This window comes from Mesoplodon mirus (assembly GCF_964341445.2).
Source record: "Mesoplodon mirus genome assembly, chromosome: 2".
Taxonomy (NCBI): Eukaryota; Metazoa; Chordata; class Mammalia; order Artiodactyla; family Ziphiidae; genus Mesoplodon; species Mesoplodon mirus.
In genome coordinates, this window is record NC_138977.1 from 88871712 (window position 1) to 88898451 (window position 26740).

General features: G+C 37.3%; 1 protein-coding gene across 1 annotated transcript in view; it reads right to left on the minus strand.

Annotated features, from left to right (window-relative positions):
- TXK (TXK tyrosine kinase) overlaps positions 1-26740 on the minus strand; it is a gene marked incomplete at its 5' end in the record, with an annotated part of 63813 nt that overhangs the window by 26451 nt on the left and 10622 nt on the right. The window contains 7 exons of the mRNA XM_082638713.1: positions 2303-2430; positions 3365-3444; positions 12665-12719; positions 17380-17445; positions 20237-20442; positions 21150-21252; positions 22653-22701. Of these exons, the coding sequence (XP_082494839.1) occupies positions 2303-2430; positions 3365-3444; positions 12665-12719; positions 17380-17445; positions 20237-20442; positions 21150-21252; positions 22653-22701 (687 nt within the window). The remainder of the gene's footprint in view (positions 1-2302; positions 2431-3364; positions 3445-12664; positions 12720-17379; positions 17446-20236; positions 20443-21149; positions 21253-22652; positions 22702-26740) is intronic.

Sequence of the window (26740 nt, forward strand, 5' to 3'; positions counted from 1 at the left end):
TGGGCAGTGGATAATACTAGAAAGGGGGTCTTGAGGAGAATGGTAAAAGTTTGAACAGAAAACAGGAAAGGATGCTTACCAGTGACTCTGAAGACCTAGTTGGGGTTAGAGCCCTCATGAAGTTGGGACTCTATAACACATGATCAAAATAAAGAACATAATAGGAATTTCCTTAAGACTCTAACACCTTCCTCTAACTTCAAAGTTTTTGTTTGCCAAATATTTTTATTCTGTGAATTACTACCAGTGGTTTAGTGATGGTTTGTCTCTTTGATAGAAAAAAAAAAAAAAAGTCTGTCACTCTCTTTGCATTGTCCTTACTTCTGGTAAAGAGATGGATTGTCATGAGCTAAACTGATCAGAAGTCAAAAAGTAGACGGGATAGTCATGGGTTTCAATTCACAGCCTCATCTAAACTGGATCCTCCAATGATCTAAGTTGCCTCTTTCTGGAGGAGATGACAGTCATTAAACACAGACTCTGGAGCCAGTAGGTTCTATGGCTCCAATGGTTTCAAAGATTTCTGTGAATTCAAATCTCAGTGCAAATACTTATTAACGGTGTGCCTTGAGCACAACTCATGCCTCAGTTTCCTCTTCTGTATGATAGAGACATCAACAGCATCTACCTCACTGGATTTCTCTGAAGATTAAATAAATAAATATACATAAAATAGGGTCTGGTCCAAAGTAAGTCTTCAGTAAATATCAACTATTTCTGAGTCCCATGCCTTTCCTCTTATCATCCTTCTTTCTCTTTGTCTTATCTCTTTTCTACTTTCTTTTCTCCCTAATACACAGCCACCATAGTTAGAAGTTCTCAACCCGTTTTTTCTTTCTTTTTATTGTTTGATCTAGCTTTAATTTTAAAAGTTATCCGTGTGGTATTTTTTTACATTATAAGAATAATTTATATACATTATAATTTTTTAAAACCCTAGCACAATCCACAAAGCAGAAAATAAGTTTCCCTTACCCCCAGTCTCATTCCCCAGAGGTAAACATTAATAGTTTGTAGTCTGTTATAATCTTATTAGTTTAAAAATTATTACCTAAACTGTAACAGGATTTTTCTATGTATACACGTATGTGTGAATGTGTATATTTACTTTTTAAAAGTAAGACTATAAATATACTGTTTTGCACCTTTTTTTTTTTTTTTACTAAGCAACTTATCACTAACATCTTTTCAGGTCAGCACATCCTGATCTGCCTCGGTATTTTTTTTTAACGTCACCACCACCACTCTGTTTCTTAAAATTTTTCTTTGAAGGAAGGGGAAAGAAGAGTATGAAGAAGAAAACTCCTGATTCTAAGGGTTTCTATCTCTAGCCACAAATATGTCCTCACTGGCCCCACTCAGACATGTTGCCACTTCCTCTCTAACCAAACACCCAGTGACCATCAGGAATATCCAGGTGGACTCATTCCATAAGTGAATAAAAACTTCCTTGGATTTATTCCTGATATTTAGAACCAGTGTAATGGAAAAGTGGCCGCTTTCCAAAAGGGATTTGTTTGGGCATCACAACTTTTCATGAGAAAAATCTTAAAAAAGTACTGCATGTAAAGAAGTCAAAAGAATATGAAAGTTACAGTGGGTTCCAAATTCTATAACACTGAGGTAAGGAGATTCCCCCAGTGGGCTCAGAGTAGTCCAGTACAGGTTGGATGAGGGCTGAAGACCAGAGCTGTGATTGTAATCGTGGTGGAACTTTCTGGAATTCTATATCTTTCCATAGATGATAAGTTTGCAAAAACAGCCATTATTGCAAATTACAGCTGGGAAAGGGGGTTAAATATGCCTCTGGTATATTCAAGTCAAATTGTAACTGTGTAAGGCTGTGTCCTGTGTAAAACATTTTCTGTTTTCCATACAAGAAAGAACAGAGAATGAGATATTTAAGGGTAATTTTCTATTGCAACTTTCTAAAGTTAAGAGCAAATTTATAGGGGCAAAGAGAAAGAAGAATGAGTCTTTAGGACATTTGAAATTTTATTACATTTAGCTCCATGTAAATTTCAAGAACAAATGCATAATGACTAAATGGCCTTTTGCTTCTTTGTCATCTATAATTTTTCTAACCTGACAGAAATGTAAAAAAATCAACCTACCTCTTGCCACCTGACTAGAAAAACAAAAACGCATCAATGAGGAGGAGAATTGCACAGAAGACAGGTTGTATTTCGACTCTTAAACATTTCTACAGGGATATTTGCTCCTGTTAAGTGTCTGACCAAAGATGCATTGCCTCTCTGGGGCCTGGCTCCCCAACTCTCCCAGCTTGAAGTTTCTGACTTACCAGCTGCATTGTGCTGGTGATACCAGATCAACTCGGGGATTGATTGAAAGAGGTGTCTTTCAGCCACGTACCACTGTCCTGAGTCATTCCTTTTAATCTGATAATGTTTGATGGTAGCCTCCATACTTCTACAATCAGTAAAATGTGAGTTCATAAACAAGCAAAAGACCACTTTGGAACCAAGTCAATCATTAAGCAACAGGACTCCACCTCTAAAACTCATATCCTAGTAACACTACACACTGAAGAGTAGATAGGATTAAATTAAACAGGTGCGTCCCCATCCCAGGAAAATTCCTCAGCTATGGTATTGGGGTCTTAGATTCAAACATAACTTCAGCGAAAGTTGTCTAGGTGACAAGTCTAGTGTCCAAAAATGTACAGCTCGTAATGGACACTTATGAGCATTTATTGAATCAAGTATCAGTTCAATGAATGAATAAATGCACTGTGAGATATGTGAGACAAAGAAGGGAGGAAAACTGTATCGGGTGTATTGATGAGCAGGTTTGCTATGGGCCGCTGGGGCTTAATCCCTCTAGGAAGCGATGAGAGTCTGTGGAACATACCTCAGAGTCTTCCCACTAAAGTGCAAAGGAGCTGAAGGGCTTATCCTCCACTCCTCATGGATGGAGGGTCACTCCTAGGAAGCCAACCCTCAGGTACTTCCAGTCCACCCCTGGGGACCACAAGAACCCACAGCCAGAGAACATCCTCAGGCAGAAAGAAACAAGAAGCTTTCTGAGTACAAGAGAGCTCTCTGCAGGGTAACCCTGGGGTGAACCAAGGTGAGGAGAGAATCTCACCAGCAGTGTCTGCTACAACTAATCAAATCTCCTTATTTGATGCTTGAGAAAAGGAGATGAGAGAGTTTATGTAACTTATCCAATGTCACACACAGAGCTTGTTAGGGGATAAAATTTGAACCAATTACTTGTCCCAAGTTCCAGGCCAGCAATTTTCTATGTTAGGCTCTCACATTCTCTATGTGATGGTGTCTCCATAACAATGACTGTCCCAGGGATTGCTATTTCTAGAGAGACCAAAATCACAACTGCTTACCTCCCAGCTCTTATAAACACAGAAATGGTGTAGGATCCCAAATGTCTTGAATCTCTGACAATAAATGCACCTTCTTTAGACTGCAAAACAATTCATTTATTGTACAAGTTTATTCCTTATTAGGAAGAAAGACAAACATCTCAATAAAGAAAACCAAAGCTATATTGACTTACTATAAAAGGATGATACTGTTTTTACAAGTACACACAATCTTATCTCTTAAACTCTTTATAGACTTAAATGTCATAACTATAAAATAAAATATAATTGGGACAAGAATTTGCAATGCATGAGTATTTTCAAACTTTGCTCCTGATTTTTCTAAGAATTCTGCATTTGACAGCCTTGTGCCCCACCATTTAGTTATTTTTGTTCTACTGATCAAGATAATAGATAAAAATAGCTGATGAATAAGAAGAACTCCGAGACAGACTGATAGGATTGTTCTTTAGAGGAAAAGAAACAACATGGTAAATGGGGGTGAAGGAGGCAGAGAGGAATACATCTGGGAAGATGAGGAATGGGAAGAGAGACCAGAGTTCATGATATGGATGGAAAGAGAATAGACTTGGTAGAGTCTGGAGAGAAGAGTGAGGACAGCCATTCTGCTTGCCCTAGGGATACAGGAGAGGAAGAAAGAGAAATGGCAGGAGGGAAGAATATTATAAGTTTGATGGTACATTATCAATTGGATCCCCACTGACATTCTTTGGGAAACTCCACTAAAGCTGAAAATTGCTTTCAAATAAGCTTAAAGTTTGGACTGTTTGGTTTAGTTTGATACTGTAAAAAAGTTTTCCCCTTATTAAGTGTGCTTAAACTCATGAAGAGGAAAATATCTCAGAATCTTGGCAGACCTGTGAAAGTTTACACTTATCAAGGGCTGGTGGGTTGCTTGAGAACTGCACAATCCAAACAGCATGATATGACTCCTCAAGATGAACATAATACATCTTCTCCTTCTCTTTCCAGATGCTTACCAAGAAACAACCCTCATTTTCTGGTCAAATTTTTTAACCAATAGAAAAGAATAGAGAGCCCAGAAATAAACCCACACTTATATGGTCAAATAATCTTCGACAAAAAAAGACAAGAATATACAATGGGAAAAAGACAGCCTTTTCAATAAATTGCAATGGGAAAACTGGACAGCTACATGCAAAAGAATCAAGCTGGGCTACTTTCTCACACCATATACCAGAATAAACTCAAAATGGATTAAAGACTTAAATGTAAGACCTGAAACCATAAAAGTCCTGGAAGAAAAGACAGGCAGTATGCTCTTTGACATCGGTCTTAACAACATTTTTTTGGATTTGTCTCCTCAGGCAAGGGGAACAAAAGGAAAAATAAACAAATAGGACTACATTAAACTAAAAAGCTTCTGCACAGTGAAGGAAATTATCAACAAAATGAAAAGGCAGCCTACTGAATGGGAGTAGATGTTTACAAAAGATATATCTGAAGAGGGGTTAGTGTCTAAAATACACAAAGAACTCATATAACTCAACATCAAAAAACAAACAATTCTATTTAAAAATGGGCAGAGGACCTGAATAGACATTTTTCCAAAGAAGATATACAACAGACCCATGAAAAGATGCTCAACATCACTAATCATTAGAGAAATGCAAATCAAAACAACAATGAGATATCACCTCACACCTGTCAGAATGGCTGTCATCAAAAAGACAACAAATATCAAGTGTTGGCAAGGATGTGGAGAAAAGAGAACACTTGTGTACTATTGATGGAATTACAAATTGGTGCAACCACTATGGAAAATAGTATGTAGATTCCTCAAAAAATTTAAAATAGAACTACCGTATGATTCAGCAATTCTACTTCTGGATATTTACCTAAAGAAAAAGAAAGCACTGTGAAAAGATATATGCACACCAATGTTCATAGCAGCACTATTTGCAATAGCCAAGATATGGAAGCAACCTAAGTGTCTATCAACAGATGAATGGATAAAGAAGATGTGGTACATATATATACAATGGAATATTACTTAGCCATAAAAAAAGAATGAAATCTTGCAATTTGTGACATGGGTGGACCTAGAGGGTGTTATGATAAGTGAAATAAGCCAGACAGAGAAGGACAAAGCATATGATGTCACCTATATGTGAAATCTAAAAAACAAAGCAAACAAGCCAACAAAAGAAAAACAGACTCATAGATACAGAGAACGAATCGGTGGTTGCCAGATGGGAGGGGGTTGGGAGGGGGCATGAAATAGGTGAAGGGGACTGCATTACAAGCCTCCAGTTATAAAATAAATAAGCCACAGGGATGTAATATATAACATAAGAAATAGTCAATAATATTGTAATAACTTTGTAAAGGACAGATGGTGACTTAACAGTGATCATTTCATAATGTATGCAAATATCAAATCACTATGCAGTACACCTGAAACTAATACAATATTGTATGTCAACCATATTTCAATTAAGAAAGGAAATTCAAATAAAAATGAAAAAATCTAGAAATTAATAAGGAAACACTACATATCAGGACTTCTGTTATATAGGTCAGGCAATACTCAGAAATAAATACACAGTCTCATTATTTATATCAATAAATGAAAGGAATACAAAATAAACAGATCCAACTCAAGAAGTTAGGTTAAGAATTATAAAATAAACCCAAGTAAAGTAGAAGAAAAGATCTAGAGCCTGTCATACAGAATGAAGTAAGTCAGAAAGAGAAAAACAAATATCGTATATTAACGCATGTATGTGGAACCTAGAAAAATGGTACAGATGAACCGGTTTGCAAGGCAGAAGTTGAGACACAGATGTAGAGAACAAACGTATGGACACCAAGGGGGGAAAACCGCAGTGGGGTGGGAGTGGTGGTGTGCTGAATTGGGCAATTGGGATTGACATGTAGACACTGCTGTGTATAAAATTGATGACTGATAAGAACCTGCAGTACAAAAAAAAAAAACACAAACAACTAATATTAAACTTTCTTTGGGTTACTTATATGGAAATATGTTAATATAAATGTTTCAGACATTACATGAAATTTCTAAAAATCTTATATGTTTTGGTATAACAATGTAAGTCATAACTCTAGTTATTACTTTAAAATGTATATCTCAGAAATAACTAAATTTCCTTAACAATTGCATTATTAGAAAAAAAATAAAGATAAAAGCAGAAAATAATAAATTATAAAAACAAAAATATAATACAGTAAGTAATTAAATTCAAAGTCTGGTTGTCTAGGGAAAATCAATAAAATAGATAAACTGCTACTTAACCTAATCAATAAATAATGGGGGTAATCTATTAAAAAAATAAGTCACAAGCATCCAGAAAAAAATTAAAGAGTCTTCTTGACTCTATAAAGTACATTTGAAAACTTGAATAAAATGGGTAATTAGCTACCAAAACATAAAATTTATCAAAATTGATTCCAGAAAAGCTAGAAATCTTACTGAACCAATTGAATTGAAACATGGATAAGGTTTTAAAAGAGCTACAACATTAAAAAGCACCATAGTTACACATTGTGATGTTACTAAATCTTAAAGAAATGATAGATCAATTAAATAATTCCAGAGCATATGAAAGAAGAAAAACTTCTAAATCATACAAAGTGGTTTAACATCCATACCAACAACACGGCAAAGATTGTGTACAAAAGGGAAAACAACTAACCAGTCTTCATTTATATCAATGCAAAAATCCTAACTAGGGGCTTCCCTGGTGGCGCAGCGGTTGAGAGTCCGCCTGCCGATGCAGGGGACGCAGGTTCGTGCCCTGGTCCGGGAAGATGCCACATGCTGCGGAGTGGCTGGGCCCGTGAGCCATGGCCACTGAGCCTGCGTGTCAGGAGCCTGTGCTCCGCAACAGGAGAGGCCACAACAAGTAAGAGGCCTGTGTACCACCAAAAAAAAAAAAAAAAAAAAAAAAAATCCTAACTAAATGTTAACAAACTGAATCCAGTAGCACAATAAAAGAATAATACACCATGACCAAGAGGGATTACATACAAGAATGCACAAGTAATTTAACATTAGGGATTTTATTAATATGATTCATCACTTAATAGATCTGAGGAGAAAAATCTCATGAAGAACTCCATAAATGTTGAAGAAGCATTTGACAATTTCAACTTATATTATCAGGATTTTCTTATTTTTCATAAAATGGGAATACATGTGTACTTCTTTAACACAATAGCCCTATTTACTTTAGTCCCAAGTCCAGCATCATGTTTTATGTAGAAATCATTCTAACTAAAACCATGAAAAAAGAAATACCCACTGTCAGCCCTGGTATTTAATTCTGTTCTGAGATACTAGCCAGTGCAATTAAATGAGGCAGAAATTAGCAACACTGATTTAAAATTGTAAAAGAGGGTTGAAATAATCACTGTTTGTTGTTGATAAGATTACATACCTGAAACCCAAGAGAACTACCTGAAAAAATACTACAAAAATTTTTTGAATTCATCTAAGTTATCAGTTACAAACTAATTCACAGAAGTCAAGAAGGTTTCAAAAGTAAAATTAACAAGATAAGCCCATTTATAATAGTAACAAAAAGATAAAATACCTTAAAATAAACTTAAAAATCCATGTGCAAGGGCTAAAGGAAGAAAACCTTAAAATGATCCTGAAAAATACAAAAGTATTTGCTTTTTCTTATTAGGTCTTAAATCCATCTAAAATCTGTTTCTGCTTGATGTAGGGATCTAATTTTAATTTTTTCTATATGAGTAATTAATATATGGGTCCTGGAACAAATTGGGCCCTAAACCCCACTGATCTGTAATGCATGAACAGTTTTCTCTAAATTAATCTGTAAATTTAATGCAACCAACAGGAAAGTTTTTTAAATGAGGCAAAGTAATCCTGAAGTTCATATGGACAAAATATGTATCTCCAGAATGTTTCTAAAAAAGAAGAAAGGAGGCTAGCCACACCAGAGAAAGCTTCAGTGTTTAAAACATTATAATGGCAGAACATGAACAGACAGGCTGATCAATGAAACCATGTAGTAAGTCCAGACATAGTTTTTTGTGTTTATGATGAAAGTGGCATCTCAAATCGATGCAGACAAGAAGGACACTTGGTAAAGAAAAAAATTAACTTGGATCCAAACCTCATGATAACAGGAAAAATTACAAATGGATCAAACATGTATATATAAAAAATAAAGCCACTAAAGTAGTCAAGAAACATGGGAATTTTTTTTTATAACCTTTGAGTGGACAAGGCAATTCTAACCTGACACAAACCCTGAAGTCTTACAAAAATGTGTCTTAAAAATTCAAATACTATTCACGGCAAAAAAAAAAAAGACAAAGCAAAAATTGGAGAAAGTATTGCCACGTATCACAAAGAGTTAATTTCCTCAATATAGCTACCTAAGTACTACAAATTGTGAGGGAAGCATCAAAAAAACCCACAGAAAATTTTGCAAAGGATATGGACAACTACAGAAAAGGAATACAAATGTGTAGACTTTAACATAGAAAAAACTGCTTAACATTCCTAGAATAAGAGAAAAGCAAATTAAATCCACACTGAGATGAGATGTAAGAAAGCAAAGTTCCAAATGTTTCATTAAAACGCTTGCTGAAGAGGTTGTGGGAAAATAAGCACTCTCTTACATGTCTAAATGTAAGACAGATATGTAAATTGATACAACTCTTATAGAGGGCATTGTGATATCTAACAAAATTGGAAATGTGCATTCTCTTTGACCCAGAATTTCCACCTTTGGTGATTTATTCTACAAATATTCTCACATAAATGGAAAGAAGACAAATGTGTTGGTTACCTATGGCAGGACTGTTTTAATAGTAAAGAAGTATATACTACTTAAATTTCTATGATGAAGGATAGGTTAAATAAATTGTGACAGGGACTTCCCTGATGGCGCAGTGGTTAAGAATCCACCTGCCAATGCCCTGGTCTGGGAAGATCCCACATGCCGCGGAGTAACTAAGCCCGAGTGCCACTACTGCTGAGCGTAGGCTCTAGAGTCTGAAAGCCACAACTGTTGAAGCCCACACACCTAGAGCCCGTGCTCTCCAACAAGAGAAGCCACTGCAATGAGAAGCCCGCGCACCGCAACGAAGACCCAATGCAGCCAAAAATTAATTAATTAATTAATTAATTTAAAAAAATAAATTGTGACACATTCATGCTAAGAAATACTATGCAGGTGTAAAATGAATGAGAACACTTTACGTACTGATGTGGAAAGATTCCTAAAATATACTATTAAGTGAAAAAAAGTAATGTACAGAAAAGTATAAAAATTATGTTACCGTTTGCGTTAAAATAACACAAGAAAATATTGATATATTGTACTTGCCTGTATATGTAGTAAATATCTGTGAAAGGACACAAAACAAGGTAATAATAGTAGTTTGTCTATGGGGAGGGAAATTGATGGGTTGGAGACAAGGATGAAAGAAAATTCAAAGTCCTTCCTTTTGATTTTTGAAGTATAAAAATTTACTGAAATATGAAATTAATAAAATTATAAGATACTTCTATAAATAATTTATGCAATAAATTTGAAAATAAATATAAAATAGGAAATTCCTTAGGTAAATATAAATTAAATCCCCCCAAAAACGCAAACAGGAATGGAAATTAAATTGTAATCAAATATCTATCTGTTTGAAAATGCAGCTTGCTAGACTATTTTACAAAAGATATATCTAACCTTCAAGAAACAAATAACTTCTATCTAATATAACAATTCCAGAGATTGGAAAAAGAGATAAAAACCCCACATCCCAACTCATTTTATGATGCTAGTATAACTTTTATACTAAAACCAGACAAAGAGAACAGAAAATTAGAAGCCAGGCTAACTTTGAACTTAATAGGACAAATGCTAAATAAAATATTAGGAGACCCAAACCAGCAATATATATTTTAAATGCCTCATAACTAAATAGGATTTAAACCAGGCATATTTTTAAAAATAAAAATTAGAAAATATGTAAATTACAAAAATATTTTAAGATATAGAGGAAAAATATGTGTATATTTAAAATATCACACACACTCTTCAGACAGATTAAAGATCTAAATGTGAAAAGCACATCTTTAAAACATTTAAAGAAAAATACAAAATTCCTTTATTACTTTGGGAGAGAGAGGACTCTCTTACAGTAAATAAAACAAAAAGCAGAGATCATAAAGGAAAATATTGAGAAATTTGACATTAACATTTAAAAAATTCTGTATATTAAAACAGACTAAAGTTTTATAAAAAGCCAGAAACCAAAAAAAATATAGTTGTAACACATAACTGCCAGAAGATTGGTATTCAGAATATATTTTTAAAATACATATTGATCAGTGTAAGAAATGCAAACACACTACAGAAAAATGAACAAAGGATATTAACAGGCATGTAACAGCAGAGACAGCACAACTGGCCAAAAGACACATGAAACGTTACTCAGTCGAACTGTTTACCAAGGAAATGCACATTTTTACAAATATATAAAATTTCTCATTCAATGAATTAGAAAAAAAGAAGTGTAAAACTACCAGCTGTTGGCAAGAATGTAGGGAACCAGTTTTTCTCATTCCCTGTAAGAGTATAAATTAGTACAAGTACTTTGAATCATGATTTGAATACACACTATCTAGTAATGTTAAATCTGCACATACCCTCTGACCAGATGGTTTTATTTTGGGGTGTAACTGAAAGAACCCCTTGCCCTTGTGTACAAAATGACATAGACAAGGAAGTTCTTTGCGGTACTGTTTGTAATATTAAAAAATAAGAAATGATTTGGATGTTTATCTATAGTGAAATGGATACATTTTTATATACTCATATCATGAAGTATTATACAGCAGTTAAAGGAACGTGATCCATGTGTACCCATATGAATTAAATTGAAAATATAATGTTTAATTTAAAAATCAACACACGTATGATCCCCTTAATGTCAAATGTTAAAACACATAAAATAACACTATAGGTTGTCTATGCACACACATATGATAAAAATTAAACACATGGACAAAATGGGAACACACCCTTCTACTGTGGTTGCCTCTGCCGAGTGAGTGAGGACCAGAAAGATGAGGGAGGGGGTGGGCTTTAATTGTATCTGTAATGTCTTATTTTGTTAAGAATGTTATGACCAGATGTTACTATTGATATTTAAAATATCTGGGTTGTGGGTATGGGAAGGTTTGCTACAAAATTCTCCATTCTAGCCTTTGTAGGGAGGTCAGACACTTGCCCTGTTCTGGTTTCCTCTCAGATGTAGAACCTCACGTAGCACCTGCCCAGCCCAGAGATTCAGGCCATATTACCTGTGACCAGCTTGCTTACTGTGGACCTACTTTTCGACCTTCCTTCTCCATTTCTGCCTGCTTGTCATCACATCTTCTTTGTCCATTCTGCACCCACTAATGTATAATGTCACCATGCCAGGCAGATATTGCATTTGCTGCCATGCTCCATTTCCTTGCAGCCAGTGAGGCCAGGCCAGACCTCCAGCCTCTGCCCCACCACCACCTGAGGCTGGTCTGTGTCCCTCGTGCTCAGCCTATCCCCCAGCTACTAACTGGACCATCCCTGTGTCCTGAGCCATTACTGGCACTGCGTTTTGAGATACAGAACGGATTCTTTCTCACTCATATTTCTAGATTTCCTCAACATCCGACATCAGGTCATAATGACACATATACTTCTCACTTACTTTCTAGTTCTGACTGTACATTTACCCACAGTTGATATTTACCGTCAGCTGGAAATTTAAACTATACACAGTTTTGTTTTGTTTTGACCTAGATGAGCAGTTTTGATCTGAGTTTGATATTTTGGCTACTCCACTCTTCCTTTTGTTCCCAAAGAACGAAAGTGCAGCCCCGTGTATTTTTCTATATCTGTGTTTTTCACGAGTCTAAGCTAAGCTCAGAAGGGCAGACTATATATTGGATTGTCACTCATGCAAAGGTATACAGGCAATTCAAACAGAGACCCTTCTGGCAGAATGCACTTCAGAGTGAATGAAGGAGTTTTAGTATGTTAGAGTTGAAATCATTTCATGAGAAAGACATTTCTGAAATTATGGTGAAAATCAATGAAAAACATGATTTGATACAAAGATATCTAGTTTACGACTTAGAAAATGTGTAGTAGAGATGAAGTTGTAACAATATTTTAGAACTAAAAAAACAAAACCAGCAAGTAATACAACTTTTTAGTTGGGTAAAGTCTTTATAATGTGACTCTCTCAGAAATTTTGAAAATATTCACAAATTTATTCACAAATAAATTGAATTACCTCTTGTCTCAAAAGACGTTCTGCCTGATTTCTGGTGATATTTCTATGGTACCACCTGTAAAATTAATAAAAATAATTTTTAAATGTTATGTTCCATTTCTTTCCAGGAAAAAAACAAACAAACCCAAGCTGCTCCATTTCCTTCATTTTTAAAAACTTTCTCCAGAACTGATTTTAGAAAATGGAGTGATTTTTAATTCAGATAAACAATAACGTACTGTAATGTGTCAGTTAGTTTAATACAGTTTTACTGATTGCAAGCCAAGATCTCACTTATTCTATCACATCTCAATTCAACTTTCTGACACACACTTAGTATATACTTTTGAATGATTTAACCTCCTGAAAATTTCCATAAAAGGTATGTGGTTAGGAAGTCATCATCTTCAATAAACACCTTACGGAGCTTTGGTTAAACAAACTAAAAACTAGCCATTTCTTTCCCCTCAGGAACATCTTGTTTACATGCTTATATATGTGTTATGTTATCTTTCTGAACTTAAAACTCACACCAACTTATCTGACTCTCCTAAGTTTGTTACCCTGTGGTAAAGTCAGTGGTTTGATAGCGTAAACAAAACCAATATACAAATCACCCTGCCCCAATCCCTCACGGGCCTCATGGTGGTCCTCCTTCTCCCCTCGCTTACTAAGCTTGGGCCACACTGGGAATCTTTCCTGGCTCAAACTCACCAAGCCCTTTTCCCCCTCCGACCTTGCTGTTATCTCTGCATGAACCCATCATTAAATGACTTTAAAATACCAGAGCTACACACAGTAATCATAATTAAGTAACACTGTAATTTAAACATATGGTTTGGTGTAACAACACAATCAGTAGGCAAATGTGGTACAGGAAAGAGAGAGGAAACGGTAGAACAAAGGAAAGAGACAGAAAAATGGAAAAGCTTTCATTTCGAAACACGATTTTAAAAAGGAGTTAATCTAATTTTACCAGAAATAATATTTTTGTGGACAGTGGAAGGAAGAGTGCATATATAACCATGCATTAAGTCAAGTGGGGGGAGCCCAAAGGTGGCTGATTGAAACTCATACCTGCCTTGGAGGATGGAACCTATCTCATCATGTGGACTTCCCCTAACCTTCAATAGTAGAAAGTCGCCACTAAATTAGAATGGTCAGGTTCTTTAAATACTAATGCCCTCGAATTGAAAACAGTCTTTTAAAAAGATGAACCACAGAGAATAGGGGATGATTACAGATGATTCTAATCAAAGTAATATGTCTATATGACTACTTACTGCTAGTGGAAACAAGAGTAACTGTGATGTTAAACTGTGCATATCATTCAGTACTTTTTAATGACTATTCATATTGTGGAAGGGAATTTCAAGATGAGTCTGAGACCTCTTGCTGTAGAAAGAAGAAATTCTTTCAGAATAAATGAGGCAGAGTTAAAGACACAGGGAACCAATTTAATGGGACCCCCCACTGGCTAAGTTCTGAAATGTGGATGCTAAAAGGAGAATGATGATTATAGCTCACTGAAATAACTGAAGCTGTAAAAAGCCAAGACTGCATAATGATACTCGAAAGGGGAGAGATTAACATAAATTGATTTTTTTCTAAATAATGTTTTTTACCTGCTATTGTGTTGGTGTTAATTTTGTTGCTTTGTACTTATTTATTATAGTGATAAATAAAATAAATATATTAATTTTGACTAAATATAAATTAAAAATCCATCCATGTGGAAGTCATACTTAGAATGACTTCAAAGCAGTAACAAAAGAGCCAGATAGACGTATATGATGAATTTAAGACCCTTTAAAATAATGCAGAATTCCATCTACATTATTATAATGATATATGCAAGGCAGGAAAAGATAGGATGAATGCAATTTAGAGGAGGTGGGAGCGTGGTATTTCAGAATTTCATCTCTTTAAATCAGTTGGTAAAAGTTAGAAGAGTTTTTGTTCTCTTTTGCTTTTTTCAAATAGGTAAGGCTGTAACTCCTTTACTGAGACAACACTGATTATAAAACTAATATTGAGGGACTTCCCTGGTGGTGCAGTGGTTAAGAATCCACCTGCCAATGCAGGGGACACGGGTTCGAGCCCTGGTCTGGGAAGATTCCACATGCTGTGGAGCAACTAAGCCCCTGTGCCACAACTACTGAGCCTGTGCTCTACAGCCTGTGAGCCACAACTGCTGAAGCCCGCGCACCTAGAGCCCATGGTCCGCAACAAGAGAAACCAACGCAATGAGAAGCCCGTGCACCGCAACGAAGAGCAGCGCCCGCTCGCTGCAACTAGAGAAAGCCCACGCACAGCAACAAAGACCCAACGCAGCCAAAAATAAATAAATAAATAGTAAATAAATTTTTAAAAAATTAAAAAAAAAACTAACATTGAATGATTTCAATAGAAGCCCCAATACACAGGATTGTGGTGGGCCTTCTACTGACATATTAAAAAAAATCCTGGCTCAAACTCACCAGGATTGGACTCAGTACGTCCAACTGTGGTTGAGTACAACCATCTTATATATATGTAAGCCTCCCATGTGCCACTGATTTCTGATCAATAAGTAACAGTATTGTGGTCTTGAGTTTCAGCCCTAGAAACCCTATTAGGTCTGAGAATGTTAATCTGCTTCTCTGAGTGACTTTCTAACCCTGAGAAAGTTAAGCACTCAGTGTAGAGACAATTAGATAAATCAGACTCATATTTCCATAGCTCAGGATAATCAATGTTTGCTATTTAAAATATCTATAATTTTAAGAGAATCTGGCATATCCGGTTTTTGTCTTTGATTTAAAATTTATAATTAATCTTAAACTTGTTATTTGAAGTTTGAGGGAATTTAACCAATTTTTAAAATGACATCATATGGATAAGAGAACTCGATTTACCACATATATCTGTTTAACTTATTACACTTCCAGGATCATGTAAGGACTTACAAAGGGCTATTACAGTTGCAAATTTGCCCTGTCAGGCATGTGAAGTACAATACTTAAAAAGAAAACTGAATTTATTCAGTTTATCAATGCAAGTTAGATGTTTCCAGAAATTTAATTAACTGAGCTTATAAATAGGATGGATTGTTTAAAGACATTTCGTATGTTGAGTATGAATTAAGGTGACTGTTCTTAATTTTTTAGATTTATGAGTAGTATATCAAGACTTACAAGTTAAATCTGAAGGCTTACTGAAAACCAGGGTTTTATGCTGTAATGTTGATAATTTGGATATTAATTTCAAACCAAAGTAGTCATAAATATTTCTCTGAATAAAGGTTCCCCCGAAATGTCAGAAGCCCATGTGGACACAGCATTCCTTCCCCCCTCAGCCCCTAACTCCCTCCTGTCCCCTTTAGGCCTCAAGTCACTTCCTCAGAAAGGTCTTCCCCACCCAACACACTCATTTAAATTATATCCCCTTCCCTCTCCCTGTGTCCCATACTGTTCCTTCATAATACCACAATTTAAAATGATATATTTATTTGGGAATTCAGGGTTGTTTAATGTCTATTTTCCCATGAAGCCATAAGTTGCACGAAGGCAGGGACTGCTTCTGTGTATTCTGTATTGTGTTTCCAAGGCCTGGAACAGCTAACATCTGGTACATCCTAAGTGCATGATAAAAAAGACTGAACAAATAAATTGACTGGAGGACTGAAGTATCTATGAATGTAGTACACCTGTAATACTAGGCAAGGTGGACCAAACTGTAAATGCCTTTCCTTTTCATTTCACAGTTCAAGATGGGTCTGAGCCCTGGTCCAGGAAGATCCCACATGCCATGGAGCAACTGGGCCCCTGCGCCACAGCTAGTAAGCCTGCTCTCTAGAGCCCGCAAGCCACAACTACTGAAGCCTGCGCGCCTAGAGCCCGTGCTCCACAACAAGAGAAGCCACCACAGTGAGAAGCCCGTGCACTGCAACGAAGAGTAGCCCACGCTCGCCGCTACTAGAGAAAGCCCGCGCGCAGCAACGAAGACCCAATGCAGCCAAAAATAAATAAAAATAAATAAATTTAATATCTCAACCTTAGTTTCTGATCTGCAGAATGAGGGGCAGAATGATCTGCAGAATGACTGCTAAGATTTCCGTCTTCTAAATCTATAAGGGTAGCAAGAATGTATTTCTAAGCAGAACTCTAGTAACACACCAAAGTTCTTCCAAACTACAACATTAGCCTACTTCTCAACTTCTTTGATTTCTAAAACATTTCAAAACATGAGCCAAATACAGTAATGTGTCTATATATTAAGTCTAATTTCATTTATGCACAATTAATGCCATTTTTAATTTTTTAAAATGTTTTGGCCACGCTGCACGGCATGAGGGATCTTAGTACCCTGACCAGGAATCGAACCCATGACCCTTGCAGTGTAGGTGCAGAGTCTTAACCACTGGACCACCAGGGAAGTCCCCATTTTTTAAATAATAACTTTTCCATTTAGGACATGCATTAAAATAAGTGCAAGATGAGTGTTTGGTTTCACATTGTCACTGTCAAAATTTTTTTTAATTGGCTGTACAAAACAAAAGTGATTTTAAGAAAAAGAAGTTTCTGAATTAACCATTATAAGGATCAAAGATCTCTTAGTCTAAAGCTGCCAACCATGTTACCTTCTTTTCCTTACTTTGGTCTTACAGACCAAAAACGCTATGTATACTTATAAGCTGCCCAAATGTACATAATTTTCATAGATTAACCATAGGACATATTTTGGAGGACACTTACTCATATATTTCTAAGTTGGTTGGTTTGTTTTCAGTCACATAGTTGCTTGGAATTAAGCCTTCATTCCTACAAAGACAAAGCAAAAATCAAAATGCATGGCACATTTGTGGCATTATTGTGGCAAAAATCCTTTTAAAAACCTCAAGGATGCGAGGGAAAATCAAATTCATTTGACTAATTAAATTGTTGAAAGAAGAAAGAAAAGTTTTTTCATTTCAACCAAAATCTCTGCATGATAAATACTAAGTTTCTGACTTATAATGTGAATAGTTTAAGACGTTTTCTCACAAAAATCTTTGCAAAGAGGAAAAGGTGTACTTACGTGATCACTGGGACATCACAGTGACTAGATTAAAAGCATACCAATTACAAAGATATTGACTTAATTCTTTTTAATTGCCACAGAGTATTCCACAGAATAGATATTCTAGTTTAGCCACGCCCCTATTACAGCAAAGCTGGAAAGACATACTTGAATATGCCTTCTTGTGTACAAGTAAAAGTATTTCTCTAAGACAGATACCAAGCAGGGAAACTGCTGGGTCACAGAGTATGTACATCTTTCAGTAGATACAGTAAATTGCTGTTGAAGGGAAATGTACCAATTTATACACTCATCGGCAGGGGAGGGGTTTCTCTTTTCCTATACCTTCATCAGTGAAATCTGAAATTTAAAATTATGAAAAGATCTCCAAGACATGTTATTGAGGAATACAAGCAAGTTGCAGAGCAATGCATAAAGTATGGTCAGATTTAGGTAAATTATATCTGCAAACAATACCATATGTTTCAATGAGTGCACTGAGAATGATCTGGACAAGTACTCACTAAATGAATAATGGTGCTTCCTTTTGGGAAAGAGACTGGGTTTGGAGATGTGGCAAAGCAGAGTTTGGGTACTATTTATCATGTTTAAATACTAAAAAAAAAAAAAAACTATATTCAGTTATTAACTTTGAAGTTAAAAATTGTTGTTGTTTCTCTTTAAGTCTGAGTCATGCCAATAGGCCACCTGCAGCAGTAGCTAATTACACAGTCCTGAACCTACTAACTTAGTGTGATCACTGGGACATCATACCTCTTTTCCCACTGAAAAGTCTCCATCACATGTTGAGACTCAATCAAGAACTGGTTAACACAGCCAAATCATCAGGAAAATATAAATAAAGAGGTAAGTATGTACTTCTGATGCTTAGACACTTTTTTTTTTTTTTTTTTTTTTATGGTACGCGGGCTTCTCACTGTCGTGGCCTCTCCCGCTGTGGAGCACAGGCTCCAGACGCGCAGGCTCAGCGGCCATGGCGCACGGGCCCAGCCACTCCGTGGCATGTGGGATCTTCCCGGACCGGGGCACGAACCCGCATCCCCTGCATCGGCAGGCGGACTCTCAACCACTGCGCCACCAGAGAAGCCCTGCTTAGACACTTTTAATCTCCAAATCTTGACAAGGATCAGAAATCAATGCCAGCATTCTTTCCCAGAAAGCTCACATACTCCTCAGAATTCTTCTCTACCCAGGACTCCAGTCTGGCATTAGAAATCTATTGCAACTGACACAAAGAAGTCTTATTGCATCCCAGGGTCTTTTTTCTTTCCAATTTAATTCAGAAACTATTGCAATGTTTACTTCCAAAACTAGTCATTGTAGAAATATGAAAATGAATAAGATACTGTTTCTGTTTCTATCTCAGAGCTTAACAGGAAAAAAAATTCAAATTGCCAAAGAAAGCACAAATTAGAATAAGAACTTGTATGGTAGGAACTATCATTCCCATTTTACAAATAAAGAAACAAAAATTCATTAAAAACAGAACTACCATATGATCCAGCAATTCTGCTTCTAGGTATTTATCTGAAGAAAATGAAAACACTAAAAGATATACGCACCCCCATGTTCATTGCAGCACTATTTACAATAGCCAAGATGTGGAAACAACCTAAGTATCCACTGATGCATCGATGAGTGGATAAAGAAAATGTGGTATGTATCTCTACAATGGAATATTCAGCCATAAAAAGAAGAAAATCTTGTCATTTACAACAACATAGATGGACCTGGAGAGCACTATGCTAAGTGAAGTAAGTCAGACAAAGACAAATACTGTATGGTCTCACTTACATGTGAAATCTTTTAAAAAATGAAAAATTGAAGAAACAAACAAACAAGCTCATAGATAGAAAGCACAGATTGGCAGTTGCCAGAAGCAGGGGTGGGTGGGGGTGAACTGGGTGAAGTGGATCAGAAGGTATAAAACTCCCGCTACAGAATAAATATGTCTTGGGGATATAATGTATAGAATGGTGACTGTAGTTAATAGTACCGTATTGCATGTTTGAAAGTTGCTAAGAGAATAAATAAAAGTTCATAAAAGTTCCCATCACAAGAAAAAAAAGTTGTAACTATGTATGGTGATGAATGTTAACTAGACTTGTAGTGAGTATTTCACAATATATATAAATATTGAATCATTATGTTGTATACTTAAAACTAATATAATGTTATATGTCAATTATAACTGAGAAGAAAGAGAGAAAGGAAGGAAAGGAGAGAAGGAGGGAGGGAGGGAGGGAGGGAAACAGAGAAGGTAAGTGACTTGCCCAAGGACACACAACAGTACGCGGCAGCATCAGGATATAAAGCCACATGTACCTAGTTTGGAGAGTCTGCCTGAAATCACGGTGCTATAATGCTCTTTCATACAGATGGGGAGGTGTGGGAACAGCTTCTGTTTCATTTACAAGGAAGAGTTATAAACCTGGATTAAATGAGCCACTAAACGGAGTCTATGTCATGCTTCAGAAGTCTTCAGAGAATGAAAGATGAGAGATTTGGTAAAGACTAAGCCATCAGTCTTACCCCAAGCCGTCTCTTGCCTTCCACCAGTGAGGATTACACTTCTCCAAGATCAGGTATTCCTCTGCTCTCTTTAAGGCTAAATCACAGGGCTCTCTGGGCAGGAAATCATACAGTGCCTTGACTTGGATCTTCTCTTCAGCAAACTCAGAGGGTGGGAGGGGAGGCAGCGGCTTGTGTTTTGATGGCTGCACTCGGCCCCTGTGGGACTGTAAAAACTAAAGAGTGAGTCGTTGTGCTACTGTTTTAGTGATCTGTACTAAAAAAGAATCGAGATAGAGCATATTTGCCTGCCCCCTCACTTCTCCCAGCCAGCTGCACCAAAGCAGAAGCCCAGGTGGGATAAAGGCAGGAAATGACTAACTATAGAACAACTTCCAGATCCAGCAACACACTCATCATTTTGTAAATTCTCAAGACCACCAATTCTCTTGCCAGCATTGTACTGAATTTTTTTCATGTCACAATTCTTAAAATTTTATTTCCTCCTTAATAGTTTCACTTCGAGGATTTTTCTCTCTTGGAAAAAGAAAAACAGCTCTTCCCTTTCGTGTGCTGTAAGCTTGTGTTTGGGTTTAACACACTTCCCAAGAAAACTGATTCTCCGCCACTGAACTGAAAATTAATCCTGGCCTCAAAATGGCAGTAGCCAGAATACATTTTTTCCCAATTTCAAGTTCTGCCAAAACATAGCAGAGTAGTCTATTTTAACTGTTTTTGTTTGTTGGTTGGTTGGTTGGTTTTTGTCTTTCACTTTCTTCTAGGACGTCGATTCACTAAATGTTTACTGAGAACTCATTATGTGCCAACCACGATACTAGGTTCTGGGCATGGCAGCAAACGGTACCTCATGAGGCACAGACCCTAAAAATGCCACCGTCCTCAACCCCTTCACCCCCACCAAAACGATACTCACTTGCTTCTTACTTGGCAATTCACTGAACCATGGTCTGCGATGCTGCGTGTATTTTTCTGAAAGTTCTTCATCTTTGCTAAGGCTTATTTGTGTCCTCACTTGTCTGACATTGAAAAATAATCATGTTACAAATGATTACTTGTACTCAAGTTATCTATGAATCTACTAGATTATCACAAACTAGTAGAAAAATCTCCTTCCTATTGTTTTTTTTTTTTAGAAGACTTCCAAACTCCATTTCCTTGAACAAGGTACTACCTCTCAGAACTTCATTTTTTTAAATCTGGGAACTAGAGATGCTAAGGGCATATAGAGTTGTTATGAAATAAAATTGAGAAAACATATCATGTGCCCAATACAGTGTCTGGTGCATATTAAGGGCGTACAATTATAATCATGATAATGAAGATCTTACTCTGTGTCAGGCACAGTGTTTATCATTTTACATGCATCACCTCATTCGATGGTATCTATTGTTATAAGTAGATATGGTGTAGCGATAAGAACATGAGTTTAGATCCCAGATCTACCATTTTCATAGTGTGGCCTTGGGTAAGCAATGTAACCTCTCTAAGCCTCAATTTCCTCATCTGTATAATGGGGATTGTAAAAAAAAAAAGGGTGGTTTTGAGAGTTACTTGAGCTAAAATATGCAAACTTCTTAGCACAGTCTGACATATAGAACACTCCCATTAAATGTTGGCTCTTAGGGGCTTCCCTGGTGGTGCAGTGGTTGAGAGTCTGCCTGCTAATGCAGGGGACACGGGTTCGAGCCCTGGTCTGGGAGGATCCCACATGCCACGGAGCGGCTGAGCCCATGAGCCACAACTGCTGAGTCTGCGCGTCTGGAGCCTGTGCTCCGCAACAGGAGAGGCTGCAATAGTGAGAGGCCCGCGCACCACGATGAAGAGTGGCCCCCGCTTGCCACAACTGGAGAAAGCCCTAGCACAGAAACGAAGACCCAACACAGCAAAAATAAATAAATAACTTAATAAACTCCTACTCCCAACATCTTCAAAAAAAAAAAAAAAGAGTAATACTTTAAAAAAAGAAAATGTTGGCTCTTATTATTATCATGATGCGCTGGATTTTATCCTTATACAACATTTGCTGGGCACCAAAGTGTAAAACACACTGATAGTTTGGGGGAGATACTCAAATAAACAAGACAGGATTCTTACCCGTAAAAGGTAAAAACTACAGAGTGAAACACAGACATATAAATAGCATACATGAAATAAGTATTAAATAAAGAACCAAGCCGTGTGCTCTGGGAACACAATGGAAGGAGCAATTAAATCCAAGAGGATCAAGGAAGCATCACAGACCTGACATTTGACCTACAGCTAGCTTTAAATGAATGGCCATTCAACAGGAAGAAAATGGGAGTAGGGTTTCCCAGGCAGAGGCAACAGCAGATACAAAGAGATGTGGAGACTCGACAGACAATAAAGAAAAGGAATGAATTAATTTCCAAGAAGTTGCCCTTGGAAGAAGACTTACCGCTTCTGCACGGAACAGCAACAGCAGAAAATCGACTGGATGGTATTATCTGAAAAGCAGATCATTCTCAACTGTTAGAAAGCCGTGAGTTCGTGATATTGGATAGAGGAGGCTGCTGGTGCTAGTCCAAAGGAGGAAATCCCTGAAGGTACGGGTGACAGAAAGTATTGCAAAGGATATGCAAAGTCTTGACCGTGCCCTTCTTCACTAGTAGAAGATGAAAAACTGTCACTAACACATAAAGAAGTTACTGGCACCCCGGCCACTGTGGTTTCCCTTCTCAGGCTCTTGTTCCTGGGTCTGGTTTCATGCATTTCCTCTGTCTGTGAATGATAAATGACCACTGTATTCCTCTTTACCTTGATCAGGGCTAATGTCAGTTGACAAGTATACAAAAGAATATGATTCCAGAAACAATGTTCTCCTAGGAAATCTGTTAGCAGGGATTTTGAATTAGGTCCATAGCATTTCTTCAAAAATATTTTAATATATATTTTATATATTTACATAAAGTAATATAAATATATTTAATATATTCTATAAGTTAACATATTTATTTTATTTTTATATATTATGTATCAAAATACATTTATACCTTTTTGGCTCTCAAATTTTCTATGGATTAGGTCCAAACATAAACTGAACATTTAAAGAAAGCACTAGCTATCTAGTAAATCTGGGTCATACTTACACTTCTACTGTCAAGTTTAATCTTTATTTAAGTTAGACCATTTGCCTTTTTCAAACCATAAATTTTGAATTTATCAAAAGCTGTTTATGTTCATAGAATCTGCATTTCACAGCGGCACTTTCTCATATTGACCCCTGAAAATGAAGCATTGTTAAGGAAGCAGAGTACATTAGACATGAGCATTAGCTTTGAGGTTAGAAAGATCTAAGGATGAATTCTAGCTGGGGGGTAGGGGGGAGGGCGCTGACTATATCTGGGATAAGTCCCTTTACTTCTCTATCTCTTTGTTTTCCTATCTGTGAAAACAAGATAATCATACCTACCCCCTTTGAGAAGCCTTAAGGGGCAGAGGTTAATCTCCAACTTTGTGGGTTTGGGCAAGTTACTTAACTGTTCTGTGCTTAAGTTTCCTCATCTGTAAAATGGGAATAATAGGATACTAGGCACGTAAGGCTACTATGAGGATTAACCGAATGAATTCATATAAAGCACGCAGAACAATACCAGGTATATATCAATAGTAAGAGGGTAATCAAGAAGACCTATTATCATTATAGGGTTGTTGAGAAGATTAAATTAGATATTTTCTCTAAAGTCCTGGAACATGGAAGAGGGGTACAAGCAGAAGACACCTGGTACAATCTACCCCTCAGCATCCACTCTATGCCTCCAGAACAAGGGATGAAATAGAGCTACCATATTATCACCAGGTGATGTCAATTTGATCATATTCCCACCTGAAACCTAGTACATTAACCACCATTTGGATTCTTAAGTCATGTAGAGAAGGAAACGAGGAGAAAAGAAGAGTAACATAGGACATAGCTGCTGCTACAATTCCCACCTCTTAAGCTATCCTGAGTCTTAAGCTGATCACAGATACCTTCTGTCACCATTCATTCCTTGTGCCCCCTTGCCTCTGCCGACATTTTGGCCGAAGGAGGTACTATATCTAATGGAATTGCCCAAATGTTCATTCCTGTGGGATTTGGGTCCTTAGTTGGTATTGTCTTAATGGGGTTGTTACAGTTTTCTACTGACCAGGACTATTATTTTAATTTTAAGAAATGAAGCTAGTGAATTCCCTGAGTTTCAAAGTCCTCATAGTCCTCATTGTGAAGAATGAACCCAATTCCTGGTAATCAGGATACTCATCCCAGCTACACTGACCCTTTCCTGTGCCTATCAATTCGCTGATACAAGGAATGCCAAAATGGTTAGAGGGCAATCTCAACTTCCAATGTTCCCTAACAAAAGGATTCTTCTCTCGGGCACTAGAATCTCCAAACTCATCAAACCCAAAGTCACAGGGAAAGAGAATAACAATATCCAGTGGGTTATTAGGTGGTGATAGGGGCCACTCCAATCTCTACTCCTTAGTTCCCAGACTCAGACATCCTGGCTATAGGGAAACAACACCATATTTGCTGTTGGCTTAAGGCATTTATTGTATACGATAGGACACCACTCCAACTTTGCAAGATGTTGTCTCCCGGGTGTCATAGCAATTGAGCCTTTAGCAGGCCATTCCTCTGTCCTATTAAGCCAGATGCTTCTGAATTACGCGACACATGGTAAGAGTATTCAGAGAACCATTGTACCAGCACCAATGAAACTAAGAAAAGGCTGACTCCACAAAATGTATCATCTTGTAGACCTTTGGTTACATCTTCTCATTTTGTCCCCATTCCAAGAGTTTCAAACACATTCCTCCCCAGATCTTTCACCAACCTCCCAATCTTGTTCTTTCCACATTCCTGAACTAGCAGGCCAACTTTTTTGCCATTGCATATGAGTCAATGTAGATCGATGCCTCAGACTAACTGTCCCTAATGAAGTGAATAAACTGATGTACTTGTTGAAGTTCAAGGAGAATGTTATTTCAACACCATCTTTCAGGCTACCTCTGAATAGGGCTGTAGCATGATGGCTGTTCATTTCCTGCTCATGTGGGTTTGGGATGCAGATCTATCTGTAAGTCAGGCCCAATGGGAAATTCCTCTTGAGGTCTTGGGTGTGAGTTGAAGGAGAAGCAGAAAGAACAGGTATTATGTGAATGTCACCTGCTCATGAAGTTTTCTTGAGCCTTCTGGATCTATGGGGGCCCACTTTCACATATACCATTTCCATATTATTATGGATTACTCCTACACATGCCCAATTTTTTGGTTCAGTGAATCAGATAACACTCAGCTCATGACAGGCTCACTCATTTTGGATCGCATAAGCATTTCATGGCATGGTTGGAGCATTCAGTCTTCACCAGTAGGAAGCCAGGAGCTACTTTTCAAATCAAAAATAGTGGGGACTTCCCTGGTGGTCCAGTGGTTAAGTCTCCACACTTCCACTGCAGGGGGCACAGGTTTGATCCCTGGTTGGGGGACTAAGATCCCGTGTGTCGTGCAGTGCGGCCAAAAAAAAAAAAAAAAGATCAAAAATAGTTATCAGCACAGGGTCAAGTCATTACTCCAAATTTCTGAGGGTTTGTGCTGTGATTCTCACAATGGGACTTTCAGAGGCTCCATATAGCCAACATTTTGCCCTTCATCCCAGGCTACCACCAATGATGACTGGAGTAATGGAAAATTGAGTTATTTCTCCCAGCAATAAGGCTATCCCTGGACCTCTAACTATATGACCAAATAAATCCCAGATCCAATTTTGACTCTGTTTCTTAGAGCCACTTATGATACCAATTATGGTATCAATTAGGCCTATAATATAAAACAAGACATACTTAAATTAGAATAGTTTTAGAAGGGTTTATTTACAAAGAGACCAATTACAAAGGTGTAGAAGGGGGTAAAGTAATGATAAAGAATGTGCAGACACCTGGGTCCAGCAATAGCGAAACTGTCACCATCCCCATGTCCAAAAGGCCCAGGAAAGTGAGAGAGTGAAGTAGAGCAGAGACCATTTTACAGGAGCAATGATCTGCTGTAGAGGGAGACAGCCGGTTCCAGGCAACCTCACCACAGCTTCCTTCCAGGGCTCCCCATGGGTGTAGTGTAACCAGAAGCCAGAGGGCTCAGAAGCATGCTGAACCAAGCCCCACAGATTACTTTTCCAGGATAGAGTGCAAGGTGGAGAAGAATGTATACCAAGAGGCCGGGCTCACTGAGCCACGATGGAGGCTGGCTTCCACATTTAATCCCCACAGGTCATCCTTCCAGGGTAGAATAGGGTGGATAAGAATAAAGATATCCAACATAGTAATCATGGTTCCTTTTCCTTTCACCTTCAAAACCTAGATTCATGCATTAGTTACTTGCCTTTCTCCGGTTTGGATATTGCCGTTATTCAATGTTTGGGCTACAGACACATTGGTGGTCCAGGGGTAAACATCTCATTTCTACTCTGGAAATACGATTCCAGTCCAAGCCCAGGCAAAGATTCA